Below are 19,462 nucleotides of genomic sequence, written 5' to 3'. Positions count from 1 at the left end.
TTACCTGACATGCAGCCCCATATCATCAATGACTGTGGAAATTTACATGTTCTCTTCAGGCAGTCATCTTTATAAATCTCATTTGAACGGCACCAAACAAAAGTTCCAGCATCATCACCTTGCCCAATGCAGATTCGAGATTCATCGCTGAATATGACTTTCATCCAGTCATCCACAGTCCACGACTGCTTTTCCTTAGCCCATTGTAACCTTGTTTTTTTTCTGTTTAGGTGTTAATGATGGCTTTCGTTTAGCTTTTCTGTATGTAAATCCCATTTCCTTTAGGCGGTTTCTTACAGTTCGGTCACAGACGTTGACTCCAGTTTCCTCCCATTCGGTCCTCATTTGTTTTGTTGTGCATTTTCGATTTTTGAGACATATTGCTTTAAGTTTTCTGTCTTGACGCTTTGATGTCTTCCTTGGTCTACCAGTATGTTTGCCTTTAACAACCTTCCCATGTTGTTTGTATTTGGTCCAGAGTTTAGACACAGCTGACTGTGAACAACCAACATCTTTTGCAACATTGCGTGATAATTTACCCTCTTTTAAGGCTTTGATAATCCTCTCCTTTGTTTCAGTTGACATCTCTCGTGTTGGAGCCATGATTCATGTCAGTCCACTTGGTGCAACAGCTCTCCAAGGTGTGATCACTCCTTTTTAGATGCAGACTAACGAGCAGATGTGATTTGATGCAGGTGTTAGTTTTGGGGATGAAAATTTACAGGGTGATTCCATAATTTATTCCTCAGAATTGAGTGAGTCCATTTTTTTCCCCTCTACTTGGTCTAAAAAGTAACCATTACTACCACAATTTTTTTTTCCTGATTTCTTATAGTGTTTCTTAAAGCCAGAAAGTTGCCATTTGAAATGACTTTAGTTTTGTGTCATGTCTGTGATCTGCTTTTTTTCTACAAAATTAAACAACTGAATGAACATCCTCCAAGGCCAGTGATTCCATAAATATTGCCAGGGGTTGTAGGTGATGTCAAAGACATATGCTGCTTTCAGATCCCTGAGGTTTGGAGGTTCTGACCTCTAGCTTGATATGATTAGGTGACTACTGTTTTGCTGAATTATTTTTCAACTATATGAAAAACTAAAAATTTCTCATATAACAAAAACAATTCAAAATTAACAAACACTTTTGGCATTTTCAGACTATTCAGTGACCAATATTGCACCCTTCTTTTGACTCATTTTCTTGATCTGGTGACAGTCAGGTTTTAACGTAGCAGCAACCACATCCTGCCAAATGCTGTCCAAAGATGTGTATTGTTTTCCCTCAGTTGTAGCGCTCAGGTTTAAGAAAAGCCCACAAGTTCTCAGTCAGGTTTAAGTCAGGTGAGGAACTAGCTCATCCTTAATAATAGCAGTTCACACGGGTATCCTTCCTCCACCTTGCTAGCATCTGATTTGAAGTGGTGTGTGTGTCCATTAGTGACCCAGACACAGGCCCGTCCATCTGGTCCATTAAGAGTCACTCTTATTACATCTGTTCATTAAACCTTTGAAAAATCTATCTTCAGATATTTCTTGGAACCCACTTTGATGTTTTGACTTGTCTTCTCCAGTGGTAGTAGTATTTCAGCCTTCCTGACCTTGGCCATGTCTCTGAGCACTGAACACCTTGTTCTTCTGGTCACGCCAGATAAGTTGCAGTTCTGGAATATGGTGACATTGGAGGAAAATGGGTTCCTGATGGTGTCGGGTTTAATTTTTTGCAGTTAATTTCCATATTTTCTTCACACTTTTCTTGCAACCATGTTGACTAATTGCTGCCAAACATTTGATTGTTCAGTGATCACGACTCAGTAACTTAAGCCTCTTTCCCACCAGCCGGGGCCAACGAAGAATTGTGTATTGTGGCGTACCGTTATGCTGAATTATCCAGCTCTTCGCCCAGTTTAAGCAGCTCTATGCCGAGTTTTAGCTTCCCTACGCAGCAGTATAAGCGAAGTGCGCAATGCATCTGCGCATGCATGGGTCAAACGGCAAAAATCCCAGCTACCACACTCAAACTGCTCCCATTGAATTTCATATACAGTAGCATTAGCGGACTGTAAAAGTTAAGGCTTACAGGGATTGTTTCAAAGGCTTTAAGCCTTAAGCGACGCATACAGTAATGACAGGGGTGCATTGTGCTGTTTTCAAATGCTCGAACCGAATTTATAGGCTTGAAAGTTGGCTGAAAACACGCGCTTGCAAAGCTCCGCCGAGTCCACACAAAGATGGAAAGAAGAAGAAATGTGGTCGTAAACCTCCGTTCATTCTACACAATGCCGCCACAGAAAAGAAAGATCCAGACGGACGTAAAAGACGAACTACAATTGTACGTTTCTTGCACACATTTATTTTGTCAATATCCTCAAACTGTGCCGCTGTTTTCGTGCATCGGCTTATGACTGTAATGTCACGCCATGAATGACGTGGCGCATAATATTGTAAAATTGACATGTTCTATAAACAAACTGCATGCATGCACATATCATTGTATGTCTGTCAACTTATCAAAACAAACGTGACACCAAAGAAGTTATATGCGAGACCCACCTTCATTGTCGTCATTATGAAGCCGGTGGAGTAGCGATTTCTCATCCCTGCTTAGCAAATATTCTGCAATATCCACAGTTTCAGTCTCTGGACTTCGTCTAACCATCCGTCAGTTGCCTTCAAGGGGTCAGAAATTTGTTTGTCTCCAACTATCAACAAGGACCAGTCATTTTCGACAGCGGCTCTCTCTTCGGCACTAACGGTAGTTTCTGTAACAATGCAGCACACACAAGCACAGCCAGCGCTTCTTTCCACTTCTGTCCACTGCCGTACATAGTCCTGGTTGTAACAGACAATCCGCGGAGCTTACAAAAAACACTTTACATCGCCAACTTTCCAGCGGTTGAAATGATCCAAAACACAGCACTCCTCACTGCTTTCTGCCGCTGTAGCTTGTGGGTTGGTAGTCGAACAATTTAGCCTACCCATAATGCACCGCGCGGCCTGAGATGCGCACTTCGCTTATTCTGAGGGCTACACGAGGATGATGCAAGAAATTAACCTGTTTAAAATTTTTGGTGTAGAGCACTGGACGCAGAAAGTACAGATTTTTAAAGCAGAATGTACACAACATTGCGATATTTTACACCAAGCCTCTGCAATTCTACACACCAGGGTGAAAAATCCTTTTGTCAGTACATACCTGGATTGATAGATTTTATTCATCCCGCTGTACTTTGCTGGCAGTGAAGCTTCAAAACCACAGAAGAAAAGGTAAGCCAAGCTTCCACATTCAGAGCACATGTTCACTCCTCATGGGCAGACCTCCAGCGGGATGACATTTCCAAGTCCACTGTTGACGTCTCATGCACTGATCACGTGCAACATCGCTGCTGCAGCTCATAGCTTTCTTTCACATCCTCCAATTCTCTCGACTGCAGCAATTTAAGTAAAGTCCATTAACTCTTGCTCAGGGACAAATCTCCAGCGGGAGGACATGTCCATTGTCTGCCGTCCACTTCTCATGCCGGATCATGCATGCGTCCGACACATGCGCTCTGCTTTGCTTTTTCTCCTCCAATTCTCTCATGAGTGCAGCAAGTTTAATAACGTCCATTAACTCCTGCTTATGGACCGATCGCCAGCAGGAGGACATTTCCACGTTCAACTCTTATTGAACTGGCACATGTGCTTGTGACTGCATGATCCACACAGCCCACATAGTCTGCCTGCTTGCAACAGGTGATCAACTGGTGGACATGTGGTGCTCAGAACAGGACCTGCACGCGATTGTGCGGTGAAATGGACCATGCCCGTAGCTGTGCGTGCTGGCCATATGTGTGTGGTGAAACTCATCCCATAGGACACATGGTTACATTCTTTCAATTCATAAACTGGATTTCTTTCAAAATCCAGAGAAGAGAAGCAGCAGGTCCTGGAAAAAAGAAAAGAGATAGAGACAGTGCTGTCTATGTTATTATTTTCAGGACCAGAGACGGTGCTCTCTGCTCTTTTTCTCATGACCGGAGACAGCGCTCTGTCTCTCTCTCTCTGTGTCTCTCATGCTCAAACAAGAAGCCTAATGTTCAAGTATGTTAGTTTACATGGTAATATTTTCTTTCTTTTTTTGGGGGGGGGGGCACAACTGACTCTGAACTTTGTGATCTGATGTTATGAGCCGTGATGAAACAGCAGTATGTCCCGCTGTACATCGGAAAACGTGACTGCCGTTTGCTTTTCATGAACCCTTTTGAGAACAGAGCGCACTTCCACAGAGGCAGAAAATAGCGATGATGGCTATATACTAGGCATGTGAATTTTATCACTGACAATGATTCGATATGCCCCTCGATACTCTGCCAGTGATGCGATACATAACGATACTGATGATGTGATATGATTCACCTTTGTTCCCGATTCGAAGCGATTGAATATGAATTTGATGGTGATTCAATTCCTCACAATGCGATATGATGTGATTTGGTGCGATACGATTAGGGATGGGTATTGCTAAGATTTTATCTATTTATCCGCTTATCGATCCAATTCCTTATCGATTCCCTTATAAATATCTTTTCCGAATTTTCAGTGTACTAAAAATAGGCTTTACAGGTTTTCTATGTCAACAACATTTTATTGAGTATTAAAGCAAATAAATATGAAATTGCCCACTGGATCCTTGATCTCTGGACATAAATAAAAAATAAATAAAATCTGTACTTGGGCACTGGATCCTTGATGTACATGGTGGATCCTAGATCTCTTGACATAAAATCAAATAAACAAAATCTGTATTTTTTGACAAAAGCATTTCCTTTCATATATTAATGACACAAATGTAACTCCATAGACTCTGAGCTGAGCTCTTCAGCTGGCTGCACATCAGGATGTAATTCATAAAGAACACAAGACGTCTCATTTTGGGGAAAAAAAGCCTGGTTTTGGTTGGTTGTAGTTCTATTGTTTGTATTAGAATGTTTGGAAAGAGGTGTCATTTGATTTAAAATGCCGATTTGCTCTGAAGTTATTAATTCCAACCGAAATCTGTGCGGCTGCACAGAGCTGCACACTTAATCCCACAAAACAGGATATTATTATTATTATTATTATTATTATTATTTCCTTTACCTGATGGACTACTTCATTTTATAGAATGGCTGGTGCTCACGCCAGTGGACTTGTCGCTTCTGAAAACAGAGCAGAAAGCAGAGAACCCGTTTGAAGTTCACCAGTGACCATCTGGATGATCCAGAGGAGGCATGGGAGAAGGTCATGTGGTCAGATGAGACCAGAATAGAGCTTTTTGGAATCAACTCCACTTACCATGTTTAGAGGATGAGAACAACCCCAAGAAAACCATCCCAACCTTGAAGCATGAGGGTGGAAACATCATACTCTGGGGGTGCTCTTCTGCAAAGGGGACAGGACGACTGCACCGTATTGAAGGGAGGATGGATGGGGTCATTTATTGTGAGATTTTGACAAACAACCTCTTTCCCTCAGTAAGAGCATTGAAGATGTGTCATGGCTCGGTCTTCCAGCATGACAATGACCCCAAACACACAGCCAGTGCAACTAAGGAGGGGCTCCATAAGAAACATTTCAAGGTCCTGGAGTGGCCTGGCCAGTTTCCAGACCTGAACTCAATAGAAAATATTTGGAGGGAGCTGAAACTCCAAACCTGAAAGATCTAGAGAAGATCTGTATGGAGGAGTTGACCAAAATCCCTGCTGCAGTGTGTCCAAACCTGGTGAAAAACTACAGGAAATGTTTGACCTCTGTAATTGCAAACAAAGGCTACTGTACCAAATATTAACGTTGATTTTCACAGGTGTTCAAATACTTATTTGCAGCAGTAACATACAAATAAATTATTAAAAAAATCATACATTGTGATTTCCGTTTTTTTTTTTTTTTTTTTAGATTATGTCTCTCACAGTGGACATGCACAGATGAAAATTTCAGACCCCTCCATGATTTCTAAGTGGGAGAACATGCAAAATCGCAGGGTGTTCAAATACTTATTTTCCTCACTGTATGTTTGGCACTACATCAGAATGTTTGTGATTATTTAAAAATTTCTTTCCTGTAAACCATGAGAAGGGACTATTGTTTTGTTGCATTTAGTGTAACGACAACAGTTTTTATCCGCCAGTCTGCTCTGTGTAACCCTGATCCTGTCAGATCTCAGAAGCTAAAGGCCCTCCTGACACTTGTGTTATGTGTCGGACGCAGCTCGGAGAACCAACCAGCGTTTGAAGGACCCAGTATGAAATAAACAACAAAAGAAAGTGCGGTCTGGCGTGGTGCGCTCCCAGCAGCGCTAACGGTCCGGAGCCAGAAGCTGTTCGGACCCAAGGACCCCGCCGACACCCCCCAGGTGGCCGCAACAAACCGAGTCTGTGAAAGAAGGAACCATTATGTGAGTCCACACTCTACACACAGAGAGAACACTTAAAGGTGTACAAACAGCAAACACTTCCTGGCTTGATTACTAATCAGCTTCCCAACCTGCAGGCATGGAACATCCAGTTCACAAAACTCCACTGCAGTGGAAGCCGATACATGACTAACATACAGCTCAATATAAAAAGGTGTGAGGGACACCACATTTACTGACTGTATAAATGTTAATCACAAAATCTAACGTACCTCAGGAAGTGTGCTGACGAGCGTGAGACCTCACCCCCTCCTCTTTCACAGACCATGCATCAAACCCTGGACGTTCTCTGCATCCACTGATGATGAGATGGCTCCCGAGACGACGATCTCACCCGTCTGGTCACAAGGTCGAGTCTCTGGCAAATACACACTGTATACTCCAGTCTTAAATGCCACCATGTTCCAATCCATATAGATGCACCTCAGCTGTGAGTCCTGACGAGCCGCAGGTGATCAGGGTGAGGTCCTGATAACCTCAGCAACACAGCCACTCAGTCCCAAATGCAAGCCACCTGGAAGGAAAAACAAAAGACAGAAACAAAAAGGCAGCCAGGCCCCCCAGCCATACAACAACTTGCACGACTTTGAGCCGCTAACTTGCACGCACATCGTTGTGATTATCTCCACCCACCGAGTTCCCAGCTGGATGCCGTGCTTTATTCCACTGGATGGCACACGGTGGGCGCTACATATATAAAATAATTATTTTGTAGTGGATTAATCATTTTCTCTCCGAGTTGGCTGTTCAAAACAGCTCTAATCACTTCCAGAGTCACAGAAGACTGTTGCAGCTGCAGCTTTTCCCCTGTATCTTGAGCGCGCTGAACGAGGTGGAGAAAGCATTTGGAACCATCTAAAAAGGTAACTATTTGTAATGTTTATATTGTAATGGCTTGGTAAAACAGTTGCATGTTCATTCCTTCTTATGAGTAGCTGTAAAAGTACTTTTATGATAGATTTAACATCTCACTATAATCATTCAGACGAGTTGCACTCTGATGTGGTATGCTAACGCAGTCAATCACTCACACTCATACAAAGTATTTTTAATTGTTTGCGTAATGTTCACGTGAAATTCACGTAATTAAAGCATGATGGAGATTTTGTACATTTCAAAATTTTCTTTGTGCACTTGCAAGAAGCTGTGCACTGTTTATGAGTTTGAGATGAGTTTACTCTCGTGCATGGCAGAGTGCATGCAAGTGCACGGATCAAAGTCGTGCAAGTGTCGGTGGCCTTAAGCAGTGTGGGATCCGGTTAGTACTTGTATGGGAGACCTGTTCGGAACACCAGGGACTGTGTGTGATTCTCCAGGTAAAACTGGAGTTGTGTCATAAAGGGCATCCGGCATAAAATTTTGCCAAGTGCCTATGTGGATCTGACTGTATCCACTGTGTTGACCCCAAACAAACAGGAGAAGCCATTGGGATAACACAACCAGCTTTTATCTCCTGCTGGTCAAAGGCCCGAAGGGGAATTCAGGGTTCTTACCAGCATTATAACAGCATAATGGTTTGTTACGCTGTTATAATAAAAAATTACACTGCAGTTGGGCTGTTACGTTGTTTTTGAGGGTGTGTAACGGGAAAATAATCATTCCTCTATGTTGATCGTGGAGCCGCTGGTTCTGATGCAGAAGCAGTACATCCACCATTTATTCATCAGCCTGTACCAAAGCCATTTCTGCCTTTTCTGCTGATTAAAGTCTCTAAACAGGACTCTTTTTCTGTGAGAATCGTACACGGACAGTTTTTATTCGTTCGTCATTAACGTGCCTCTGCTGTGGACTGGAACATTAATATCTCCCGCTTCTCTGATTCTTAAACTAAATTTAGTGTCCCTCATGAAAATAACAATAATAATGATAATATCCTCCACTGCGTGTCTGTCTGTGTTGTGGGATTTGCTGCGGCTCTCTGCCGAGGTGGAAAGACAGATTATTCCGCAGTCAATAACTTCAAAGCGAATCGCCGTTTTAAATCAAATGACACCTCTTTCCAAACGTTGTAAAACAAACTTCTTCTTCTTTGTCTTTCGGCTGTTCCCGTTAGGGGTCGCCACAGCAGATCAATCATTTCCATCTCACCCTGTCCTCTGTATCTTCCTCTGTCGCACCAACCACCTGCATGTCCTCTCTCAGCACATCCATGAACCTCCTCTTTGGTCTCCCTCTTCTCCTCCTGCCTGGTGGCTCCATCCTCAGCATCCTTCTCCCTATATACCCTGGGTCCCTCCTCTGCACATGTCCAAACCATCTCAATCTCGCCTCTCTGACTTTGTCTCCAAACTGTTCCACCTGAGCTGTCCCTCTGATATGTTCATTCCTAATCTTGTCCATTCTTGTCACTCCCAAAGAGAATCTCAACATCTTCAGGTCTGCCACCTCCAGCTCTGCCTCCTGTCTTTTTGTTAGTGCCACCATCTCTAAACCATACAACATAGCTGGTCTCACTACTGTTTTGTAAACTTTCCCCTTCACTCTTGCTGATATTCTTCAGTCACAAATCACTCCTGCCACCTTTCTCCACCCACTCCACCCTGCCTGCACTCTCTTCTTCACCTCTCTACCACACTCTCCATTACTTTAAACAGTTGACCCCAAATATTTAAACTCATCTACTTTCACCACTTCTACTCCTTGTAACTGCACTATTCCACTGGGCTCCCTCTCATTTACACACATGTACTCAGTCTTGCCTCTACTGACGTTCATTCCCCTTCTCTCCAAAGCATATGTCAACTTCTCCAGACTAGACTCAACGCTCTCTACTCTCAATACAGATCACAATGTCATCTGCAAACATCAAAGTCCATGGGGACTCCTGTCTGATCTCATCTGTCAACCTGTCCATCACCACTGCAAACAAGAAAGGACTCAGAGCTGATCCTTGGTGTAATCCCACCTCCACCTTGAATGAGTCTGTCATTCCGACTGCGCATCTCACCGCTGTCACACTATTCTTGTACATGTCCTGCACTACCCTAACATACTTCTCTGCCACTCCAGACTTCCTCATACAATGCCACAACTCTTCTCTTGGCACCCTATCATAAGCTTTTTCTAAGTCCACAAACACACAATGTAACTCTTTCTGTCCTTCTCTGTACTTTTCCAACAGTATTCTCAGAGCAAACATTGCATCTGTAGTGCTCTTTCTCGGCATGAAACCATATTGCTGCTCACAGATCTTCACCTGTTTTCTAAGCCTAGCTTCTACTACTCTTTCTCATAACTTCATGCTGTGGCTGATCAGCTTTATGCTTCTGTAGTTACTGCAGCTCTGCACATCACCCTTGTTCTTGAAAATAGGAACCAGCACACTTCGTCTCCACTCCTCAGGCATGCTCTCACTTTCCAAGATTTTATTAAACAATCTGGTTAGAAACTCTACTGCCATCTCTCCTAGACATTTCCATGCCTCCATTGGAATGTCATCTGGACCAACTGGCTTTCCACTCTTTATCCTTTTCATAGCAGCCCTCACTTCTTCCTTGCTAATCTCTTTTACTTCCTGATTTACTCTCACCACATCATCCAGCCTTTTCTCTCGCTCATTTTGAATGAATGAATGAATGAAAACTGTTTATTTCGAACATTTGATACAACAACAATTACAAGATAGATCAGTAAAGACAACAACAAAAAAGTTCCTACTGTGTACCCAACATGTCCGAAAAGGGGTAGGGTGAAGCATCAGCTTATTTATCCCTACCCCTTCTTCCCCACAACCAGTAATACCCTTTGCCACATATACACATAGATTCCTACACACCTAAACCGATATCAATATATATATATATATATACATATATATACACATACACATACATATATACATACACACATCAACATACATACACATATACATACACATATATATATATATACACAAACATAAATATACACCTACACATACCTACTTACATACAAAATACTATATATTTACAAGCCGAAGCAAAAAACAAAAACACCCTAATCCTCATTACCCTTCCTCCTCCCTATACCCAGAAAAAAACATATTTTTGTACCGCTGTTTGAACTGGTTCATGCTTGGACATTGCTTGAGCCCCACTCCCAATCTGTTCCACATCCTCACCCCACAGACAGAAATACAGAAACCTTTTAATGTTGTTCGTGCCCACTGATGCTTTAAATTAAATTTCCCCCTCAGACTGTAATCCCCTGATCTGTTAAAAAACATATTTTTAATATTTGCTGGAAGTAAATTGTTTATTGCTTTGTACACAATTTGTACTGTTTGAAAATGAACCAGGTCTGTGAATTTTAAGAATTTGGATTGTAAAAATAGTGGATTTGTATGATCTCTTTCTGCATTACTGATAGTGATTGTGTTGTACCTTTATAAGTATTACCCCATACCTCTGCACAGTACTGTAAATATGGTAAAACCGGTGAGCAGTAAAGAATGCGGAGTGAGTTGTGGTCCAGAATATGTTTCGCTTTGTTTAGAACTGAAATGCTTCTTGACAGTTTACTTTGTATATGTTTTATATGAGTCTTCCAGTTTATCTTATCATCTATTATCACCCCCAGAAACTTATTTTCATGTACCCTTTCAATATCTACCCCCTCGACTTGTAACTGAACCTGTATGTCTGTATTACAATAGCCAAATAACATGTATTTTGTTTTACTTAAGTTTAATGATAATTTGTTTCTGTCAAACCATATTTTCAATTTTCCCATTTCTATACTGATCCTCCTCAGTAACTCCTGCAAATCCCCCCCTGAACAAAAAATGCTTGTGTCATCTGCAAATAATACTAATTTTAATATTTTGGAAACATTGACAATATCATTTATATAAATTAGAAACAGTTGTGGACCCAATACTGACCCCTGTGGGACGCCACAAGCATTGTCCAAGCATGATGATGTATATTCCCCCAACTTCACAAACTGTTTTCTGTTACTTAAGTAGCTTCTCACCCAGTGCAACACCAACCCCCTAATCCCATACTGTTCAAGTTTATTGATTAATATGTCATGATTAATTGTATCAAAAGCCTTTTTAAGGTCTATAAATATTCCAACTGAATGTAATTTGTGGTCTATGGCGTTTGTAATCTCCTCAACTGATTCTATTAATGCAAGTGATGTTGAACTATGTGCTCTGAATCCATATTGACTATCAGTAAGTAATTTATGTTTATTTATGAATTTGTCTAATCTATTATTGAATAACTTTTCTAATAATTTGGAAAATTGTGGAAGCAAAGAAACAGGTCTATAATTTGTGAAGTGGTGTCTATCCCCAGTCTTATACAGCGGCACAACCTTAGCTATTTTCATTTGATTGGGAAATTTACCAGTTTGAAATGATAAGTTACAGATGTATGTTAATGGTTCTACAATCCATTCAATGACCTGTTTTACCACCACCATATCAATTTCATTTAAATCGGTAGATGTTTTATATTTACAATTATTCACAATGTCTATAATTTCATTTCCATCCACTGCTGTGAGGAACATTGAACAGGGATTTCTTTCTATGAGATTATTATCCCAATCCTCAGGTTGGGAATCGGGAATTTTTTCTGCCAAGCTTGGTCCAATATTTACAAAAAAATTATTAAAACCGTTGACTACCTCATCCTTATTTTCCTTCTTGACATTATTATCAATGAAATACTGAGGGTAACTCTGTTTTTTATTACCATTTTTGATAATGCTATTTAATATATCCCATATTCCTTTAATATTGTTTTTGTTATTATATAATATGTTACTATAATATTCCTTCCTACATACCCGTATAATATTAGTTAATCTATTTTTGTATTTCTTATATCTATTTTCTGCCTCTTTAGTCTTTAGTTTTATGAATTCTCTATACAGTGTATTTTTCTTATTACATGCATTTCGTAACCCTTTCGTCATCCATGGTCGAGCTTGGATTTTTTGTTTTCTGTAGTCTTGTTTAATTGGACAATTTTTATCATATAATGATGTAAATATTTGTAAAAAAGTTTCATATGCACTATCAACATAACTTTCACTGTATACCTTTTCCCAGTTTTGCTCCTGTAAATCCTTCTTTAGTGTGTTCATGTTTTCCTCTGTCCGCACTCGCCTGTATTTTATTTTCTCCTCTGGCTGATTCCGCCGATGGTTTCTATTATAAACGATGAAAACTGGTAGATGATCACTAATGTCATTGATTAATAATCCACTCACAGTGTTATTCTCAATATCATTGCTGAATATATTATCAATTAAGGTGGCACTATGGGATGTAATTCTGCTTGGCCTGGTGATTTTTGGATATAAACTCATACTGTACATTATACTGATAAATTCATCTGTTATTTTATGCTTATTTGGATTGAGCAGATCAATATTTAAGTCACCACAAATGAACACAGTTTTTTTTATTAGTTTTTGAGAACATTTTTCCCATACAGTCAGTGAATGTTTCAATACTAGATCCTGGTGCTCTATATATACAGCTGACTAATACATTTTTGCTTTTTTCTTCACATATTTCAATAGTTATACATTCTAATAAGTTATCAATCAGTTGTCATATTGTCTACTATTTTATAATCCATGTTCTTATCCACATACACAGCCACTCCTCCTCCACTCTTATTTTTTCTGTTTACACAATTAAATTCATATCCATCCAGTTCAAAATCCATTCCTTTATCTTCATTGATCCATGTTTCTGATATAGCAATTATGTTAAATATTTTTTTAAACTGACTTAAATATTCTTTAATGTTGTTAAAGTTTGCATATAGACTTCTGCTGTTGAAATGGATTATTGATAATTTGTTATCCGTTTTAATGATCCGATTAAGCTGTTCATCTGTATAATAGCAACAACTGTCATTGATATTTGAGAAGAAATTATTGTCCGGGTCTATATCGTGCTCCAAGTCCAGTACATTGTGGTCTGTGTATTTAAATGTTCTCAGTTCTACTTTTCCATGATCAGCAATCCTTTGAGTTATATCCTTCTTGTCTCCAGATGTAGATGAATAGGTAGTAGATGAATAGGTTCCTCTGGTCTGTGTCATGGTGTTGTGATGTGTTTGTGTCCTCATACCTTATTGGTCATATTTGTCCAGATCCTCGCTTTAAGAAACACTATTGTTCATATTTGTCCAGCTCCTCGATGTTCCTTATTGCCATGACTTTTGCTTGTTCTGGTGATCCGTTCAGTTTGATGAATATTTTACAGTTTGAAGTCCATGTGTGCTGGATTTTTCCCTGTTTCTTCAAGAAGCGTGCTTTCCTGGCGATGTCGGCATTCCGTTTGGTGAGATGTTCATTGATGAATACGTTTGTCCCTTTCAGTTTTCTTCCTTGTTTTAACAGTGCTGTTTTGTGTTTTCTGTTGATGAATCTCATGATGACGGTTCGTTTATCACCGTCATTTCTCCGGGGCAGAGGGTGGCACGCTTCAATGTTATTTAAATCCATTTCTATACCTTTAGATAGGAGGAAATCAGCAACCTGTTTTTCCACAGAGCTGACCTCCTGTTCACTGGGCTCCCCTCCGCTCTCATCTGTTACCGCCCGTGCGTAGGACCGTGGTTTGATATGAAGACCTGTGATGATGACGTCGTTAATTCTGGTGTACTGCTCCAATTCAGCCACTCTATTTTCCAGCTGCACCAGATGCCGGTCTTTCTCGGCATTCTGGAGCCGTAGTGCCTTCACCTCCTCCACCAGATCCATAATTGATTTCTGTTGGTGCTTCACAACAGAAATCTCCATTGATAGAAAGTCCAGAGATTTTTTAATATCGTCACCTTCCTCCGCTGTCAGAACCTTCTTAGGCCCCATGGTCGGCTTATGAGCAGCTTGTCGATCACCGATGTTAACAGCCTGCGTTGTTTGTCACCGGGATGGATCTGCACTGCGCTGGTGCCGCGCGGCCTCGGTGTTTCCGCGCTGATGGATCCGCGGTGGCGGATTTTAGATTTGTAGATTTTTGATTGTATATTTTCTTTATTCATCAACTCTTCAAAATATTCCCTCCACCTTCTCAGCACACACTCCTCACTTGTCAGCACATTACCATGTGCATCTTTTACCACCCTAACCTGATGCACATCCTTTCCAGCTCTGTCCCTTTGTCTGGCCAATCAGTACAAGTCCTTTTCTCCTTCCCTACTATTCAACTTCTTGTACAGCTCACAATATGCCTTTTCCTTTGCTTTTGCCACTTCTCTTCTCGCCTTACACCGCATCTCCTTGTACTCCTGTCTACTTTCTTCATCTCTCCGACTATCCCAAAACTTTTTCGCCAACCTCTTTCTGCTTATGCTTTCCTGGACCTCTTCATTCCACCACCAAGTCTCCTTGTCTTCCTTCCACTGTCCAGATGTCATACCCAGTACTGCCCTAGCTGTCTCCCTCACCACATCTGCAGTACTTTTCCAGTTGTCCAAAATTGCTTCCCCTCCAACTAGTGCTTCTCTCACCTGCTCGCTAAATTTCACACAACAGTCTTCCTCCTTCAGCTTCCACCATCTGATCCTTTGTTGAGCTCTCACTCTCTTCTTCTTCTTCTTTACCTCTAAAGTCATCCTACAAACAACCATCCTATGCTGTCTAGTGACACTCTCTCCTGCTACCACCTTACAGTCTGTGATTTCTTTTAGCTTGCATCTCCTATAAAGAATGTAGTCCACCTGTGTGCACCTTCCTCCACTCTTATATGTTACCCTGTGCTCCTCCCTTTTCTTAAAGTAGGTATTCACCACAGCCATTTCCATCCTTTTTGCAAAATCAACTACCATCTGTCCTTCCCCATTCCTATCCTTGATACCATATCTACCCATTACTTCCTCATCACCTCTGTTCCCTTCACCAACATGCCCATTGAAGTCTGCTCCTATCACCACTCTTTCATGTTTGGGCACACTCTCCACCACCTCATCTAACACACTCCAGAAATCTTCTTTCTCCTTCATCTCACAGCCTACAAGTGGGGCATATGCACTGATGATATTCATCATCACCCCTTCAATTTCCAACTTCACACTCATCACCCTGTCAGACACTCTCTTAACCTCCAACACACTTTTAACATACTCTTCCTTTAAAATTACCCCAACACCATTTCTCTTCCTGTCCTCACCATGGTACAACAACTTGTACCCACCGCCGATGCTCCTGCTCTTACTTCCCTTCCACTTGGTCTCTTGCACACACAATATGTCTACCTTTCTCCTCTCCATCATATCAGCCAGCTCTCTCCCTTTACCAGTCATACTACCAACATTCAAGGTCCCCACTCTCATTTCCACCCTTCTAGTTTTCTTCTTCTCCCGCTGTTCATGGCAGCGTTTTCCTCCTCTTCTTCGTCGTCTTCGCCCAGCAGTAGCCCAATTTCCACCGGCACCCTGTTGGGCAATAGCACTGGTGGCGGACGTTGTTAACCCCGGCCGCGACCGATCCGGTATGGGAATTCGATTCTGAGTCTGCATAGTTGGATTGGCTTGTTTTACGCCAGATGCTCTTCCTGACGCAACCCTCCTCATTTATCCGGGCTTGGGACCGGCACTCAGGGACTTGGGCACTTGGGACCGCCACACCCCATGTGGCTGAGTTGTTGTAAAACAAACTACAACCGACCAAATCTGTTTTCCCCAAAATGAGACGTCCTCCGTTCCGTCGGGGAGAACTTATCCCGGTGTCTCAGCGCTCCAGTCTGAGCACAGCAGTGCTCCAGGCACGAGTATTATAGGGGAGGCTGGGACCAAAGTAACATTTTACATTTATATCTCTCTGAAACACTGTTGCCTGCATTTTGAGGGCCAAATTTTGTTAAGTAAAGCCATCGTTTTGTTTTTTTTTTACATGGAAGAGTGTAGAAATGTGTGTCACTGCACAAGAGCTAATTTATACACAGCAGTTTACTGTAGAAAATCTTTACAAACTTTTTTTTTTTTGTTAAATTTTTAACTTCAAGATTAATTTCTGATTACTCTACATTTTGAAGTTAAAAAAACACACCAAAGAAGGCCCTTTGTAAGCTTATAAAACAAAAGCTCCAGCAGGGTCGAAGCCTAAGCAGTCCCCGAACCCCCGCCTCCTTAAGGTGTTTTTTCTTTCTTTTAGGAGGAATTTTGTGAACTTGGTACAAGTCCTTGTTATAGGTTGGTAATCAACATATTATTATATCGTTCAACTTGGGTCCATTTTACCTGAGTTATGGCCCTTGATTAACAAATCTAGATTCTGTTAGTTTCATGAGTGGGTGCCTGCATTCTGAAATTAACTCCTCAGATTTTTAGGAGGAATTTCATGAAACTTGGTACAAGTCCTTGTTATAGGTTGGTAATATACTATTAAGATATTGTTTGAGTCAGACCCATTTTTACCAGAGTTATGGCCCTTGATTAACAAATCTAGTTAGTTTCATGAGTTGGTGCCTGCATTCTGAAATCAGCTCCTACAATATTTAGAATGAATTTTATGAAAACTGATACAAGTTCTTGAAATCTTATCAGAATGTAGCAAGCACTTTTACTAAAACAGCATTTGCCAGCGGGGGATATTGTGTTATACAGCTTGCTGCTTCTGCACTAATATTAATAAATAATCAAAGTTGCTAATAACCTCTGAAAGGCTTACAGAGCTCAGTCCATCACCAGTATTTCACTGGGTGGTATAATAACACTGTCAAATTACAAAGACTTGTATAGAACAATGACTTTGGTCTTTGCTCTGCTGCTGGTGCCAATGTTTACGTTACAATTCTTTTATTGCAAAATGCCTTTAGGAAGATTTGCTATATTAAATATTAGATATGCTATGTTAAAATTTAACTTATTTGTCTCCACCAACCAACCCCTCCTTCTCACTATGACCAGAAGATTTGGAGCCAAACGTGTATCGACTATGAGGAAGCTACAGAGTGTATCGGGTGCTTATTGGCTGAGAGTGCCTACAGCATCGCTCGGCCCCAAACAATCATGCAGGACTTGGAGATCAGATTTGATTGTAGAAAAATCAAGAATTAATCACAAAATATCACATTAACTGTTACCAAAACAACAAGATTATTTGCAATTGTTGTTATTATTGGTGACGATCAAAAGGTATGTTTGCCACCAGTCACCTGGCTCCTATGGTTGAGGTTTCAGAGACCGAAGGCGAGTCTAGCATGGTACCTGGTACCCCAGTTCACAGCAGCTCTCACTTGACTGCTGTCATTTGTTGTGTACTTCATGAAAATTGCAAAGTTGCTGGCCTCCAACGTTGTACCAGCAATTCGCTGGGCTTGTATACTGGTCGGACAAAATCTGGGAGTTAATGTCTTAAGTTCTTTTTCTTTCTCCTTTCACAGAAAGAAATCCAGGCCATGAGTCAGTGCCACCATCCCAATATCGTGTCTTACTACACCTCCTTTGTGGTAAAGGATGAACTGTGGTTGGTCATGAAGCTACTCAGTGGTGGTAAGTCTCTGCCTTCCTATCACACATACGCATACATACACAGTCACAGTCCTATATTCACAGTCCTATATAGTCCCATTGCAGGGTTCTAGCTAGAACCATTTTAGTGCCCGGGTAAATTACGTGATCGCGGCTCACAGCCGGGGGTGCAGGGCCCCCAGCAGGGGTCAAGGGGCAAAGCCCCCTGAAGCTATAGGGTTTTATACCTCTAAAATGTTATTGGCAAGCCCTATTTTAACCCATTTTGAGTGGTTTTAGGTGCATTGAAAGCAAGACTAATAGACAACAAAAATTTACATTTATGTTGTAATATTTGTAAAACCAAAGTTTTTTTTTTTTAAGTGTTTCTGTCAAAGTCTAAATTAATAAAATAACGTTGAAAAGGTTAAAAACACATTAATATTTGTTGGGCATATAGCATTCTTCGTTAATCCAGTGAAGCAGGCAGAGTTTTTCTGTCATGACAGTTTTTTTCCCAACATATTTAAGTGGTATAGCATTACTTAAACAACAAAAACAATATAACCACTAATTGTCTTGTTTAAACAAGACAATTAGTAGTGCGTGTTCTCTCCTCCCCCTCCCCCCTCCTCCTCGCTCTCACCGTTCCTCCAAGCTTTTTTGAAAGGGGAGCCTTTAAACTTCTGAATGTGTCAACATCAACCAACACTGACACTCTGGATTATTGTAATGGAGTTTTTTTTTTTTTCTTTCGCGCGGCGAGAGAGAGAGATGCACAGTGTCTCTGCTCTGATCTGTTTAAAGTGCTGAAAGCAGCGGTCAGCCGTTTGCGGCGGAGATATGAAGAAAATTAGAAATATCTTGATTTCTTTAATTATTTGGTTGAAATTGCAAAATAAAACAAAAGTACGACACCATAAGCTTGAAATACGATCGAATTCAGCAACATTTTAGTTCATTTTTTTGGAAAATTTGTGCTGGGAGGGAGAGGAAATTTGAACTCGAGTGCCGGGCGGAAACTTGCAGTACTGGGCGGTCCTGCCTGGCACCGCCCACCGTAGCTAGAACCCCGCCATTGGTCTCGATACTTATCCATGAGTTCAGTGGTGTGAAATGGTATTTATCTCAAGCCACTATGAGTGGTAAATACATTGAAATTACTATATTTTCCAGACTCCACATCTCATGAGCGTATCAGTTAAATCTGTGCAAAACTGTCGTGAAGTCATATTTATTTTCGAAACACGATGCTTGTGCTTCATAAAACAAGAAGCAAAATTAATTTAATTTCTGCATTATTTACTTATAACATCAGCACCATGTTAGTGATCAAAAGGTAATGAGTTATTTAATGTTATTGTACAAGGAAACTGCTTCTTTTTGCACAGAACAGACAGGTGCAGTAAATGTGCAGTGTAATTAAACATTTGAAAACTCTTTTGTAAAACATTTGCAAAAGATAATAGACTTATCTTAGCCAACCTGCTGTCGCTGTTCTTCTCTCACACAGTCCAAATAAGTGTTGTGCCAAGCAGTATAACAGTTATATTATTCCAGTGTGGTCTTTCAGTTTGATAGCATGTTTGTTATATTCACTTGTTCTATAGGATGAAGAACATTTTTCTCA

At 40.9% G+C, this 19,462-nt stretch overlaps 1 protein-coding gene across 2 annotated transcripts in view; it reads left to right on the top strand.

The window, feature by feature from the left end:
* Positions 1–19,462, top strand: part of LOC117509090 (serine/threonine-protein kinase OSR1-like) — a 205,722-nt gene that overhangs the window by 72,476 nt on the left and 113,784 nt on the right. For both annotated transcript variants that reach the window (XM_034168884.1, XM_034168890.1), the window contains exon 3: positions 17,766–17,874. In XM_034168884.1, the coding sequence (XP_034024775.1) occupies positions 17,766–17,874 (109 nt within the window). The remainder of the gene's footprint in view (positions 1–17,765; positions 17,875–19,462) is intronic.

This window comes from Thalassophryne amazonica, chromosome 1 (assembly GCF_902500255.1).
Source record: "Thalassophryne amazonica chromosome 1, fThaAma1.1, whole genome shotgun sequence".
NCBI classification, from domain to species: Eukaryota; Metazoa; Chordata; class Actinopteri; order Batrachoidiformes; family Batrachoididae; genus Thalassophryne; species Thalassophryne amazonica.
Note: the sequence above shows the minus strand (reverse complement) of the source record. Positions and strands in the feature narration are given on the sequence as shown.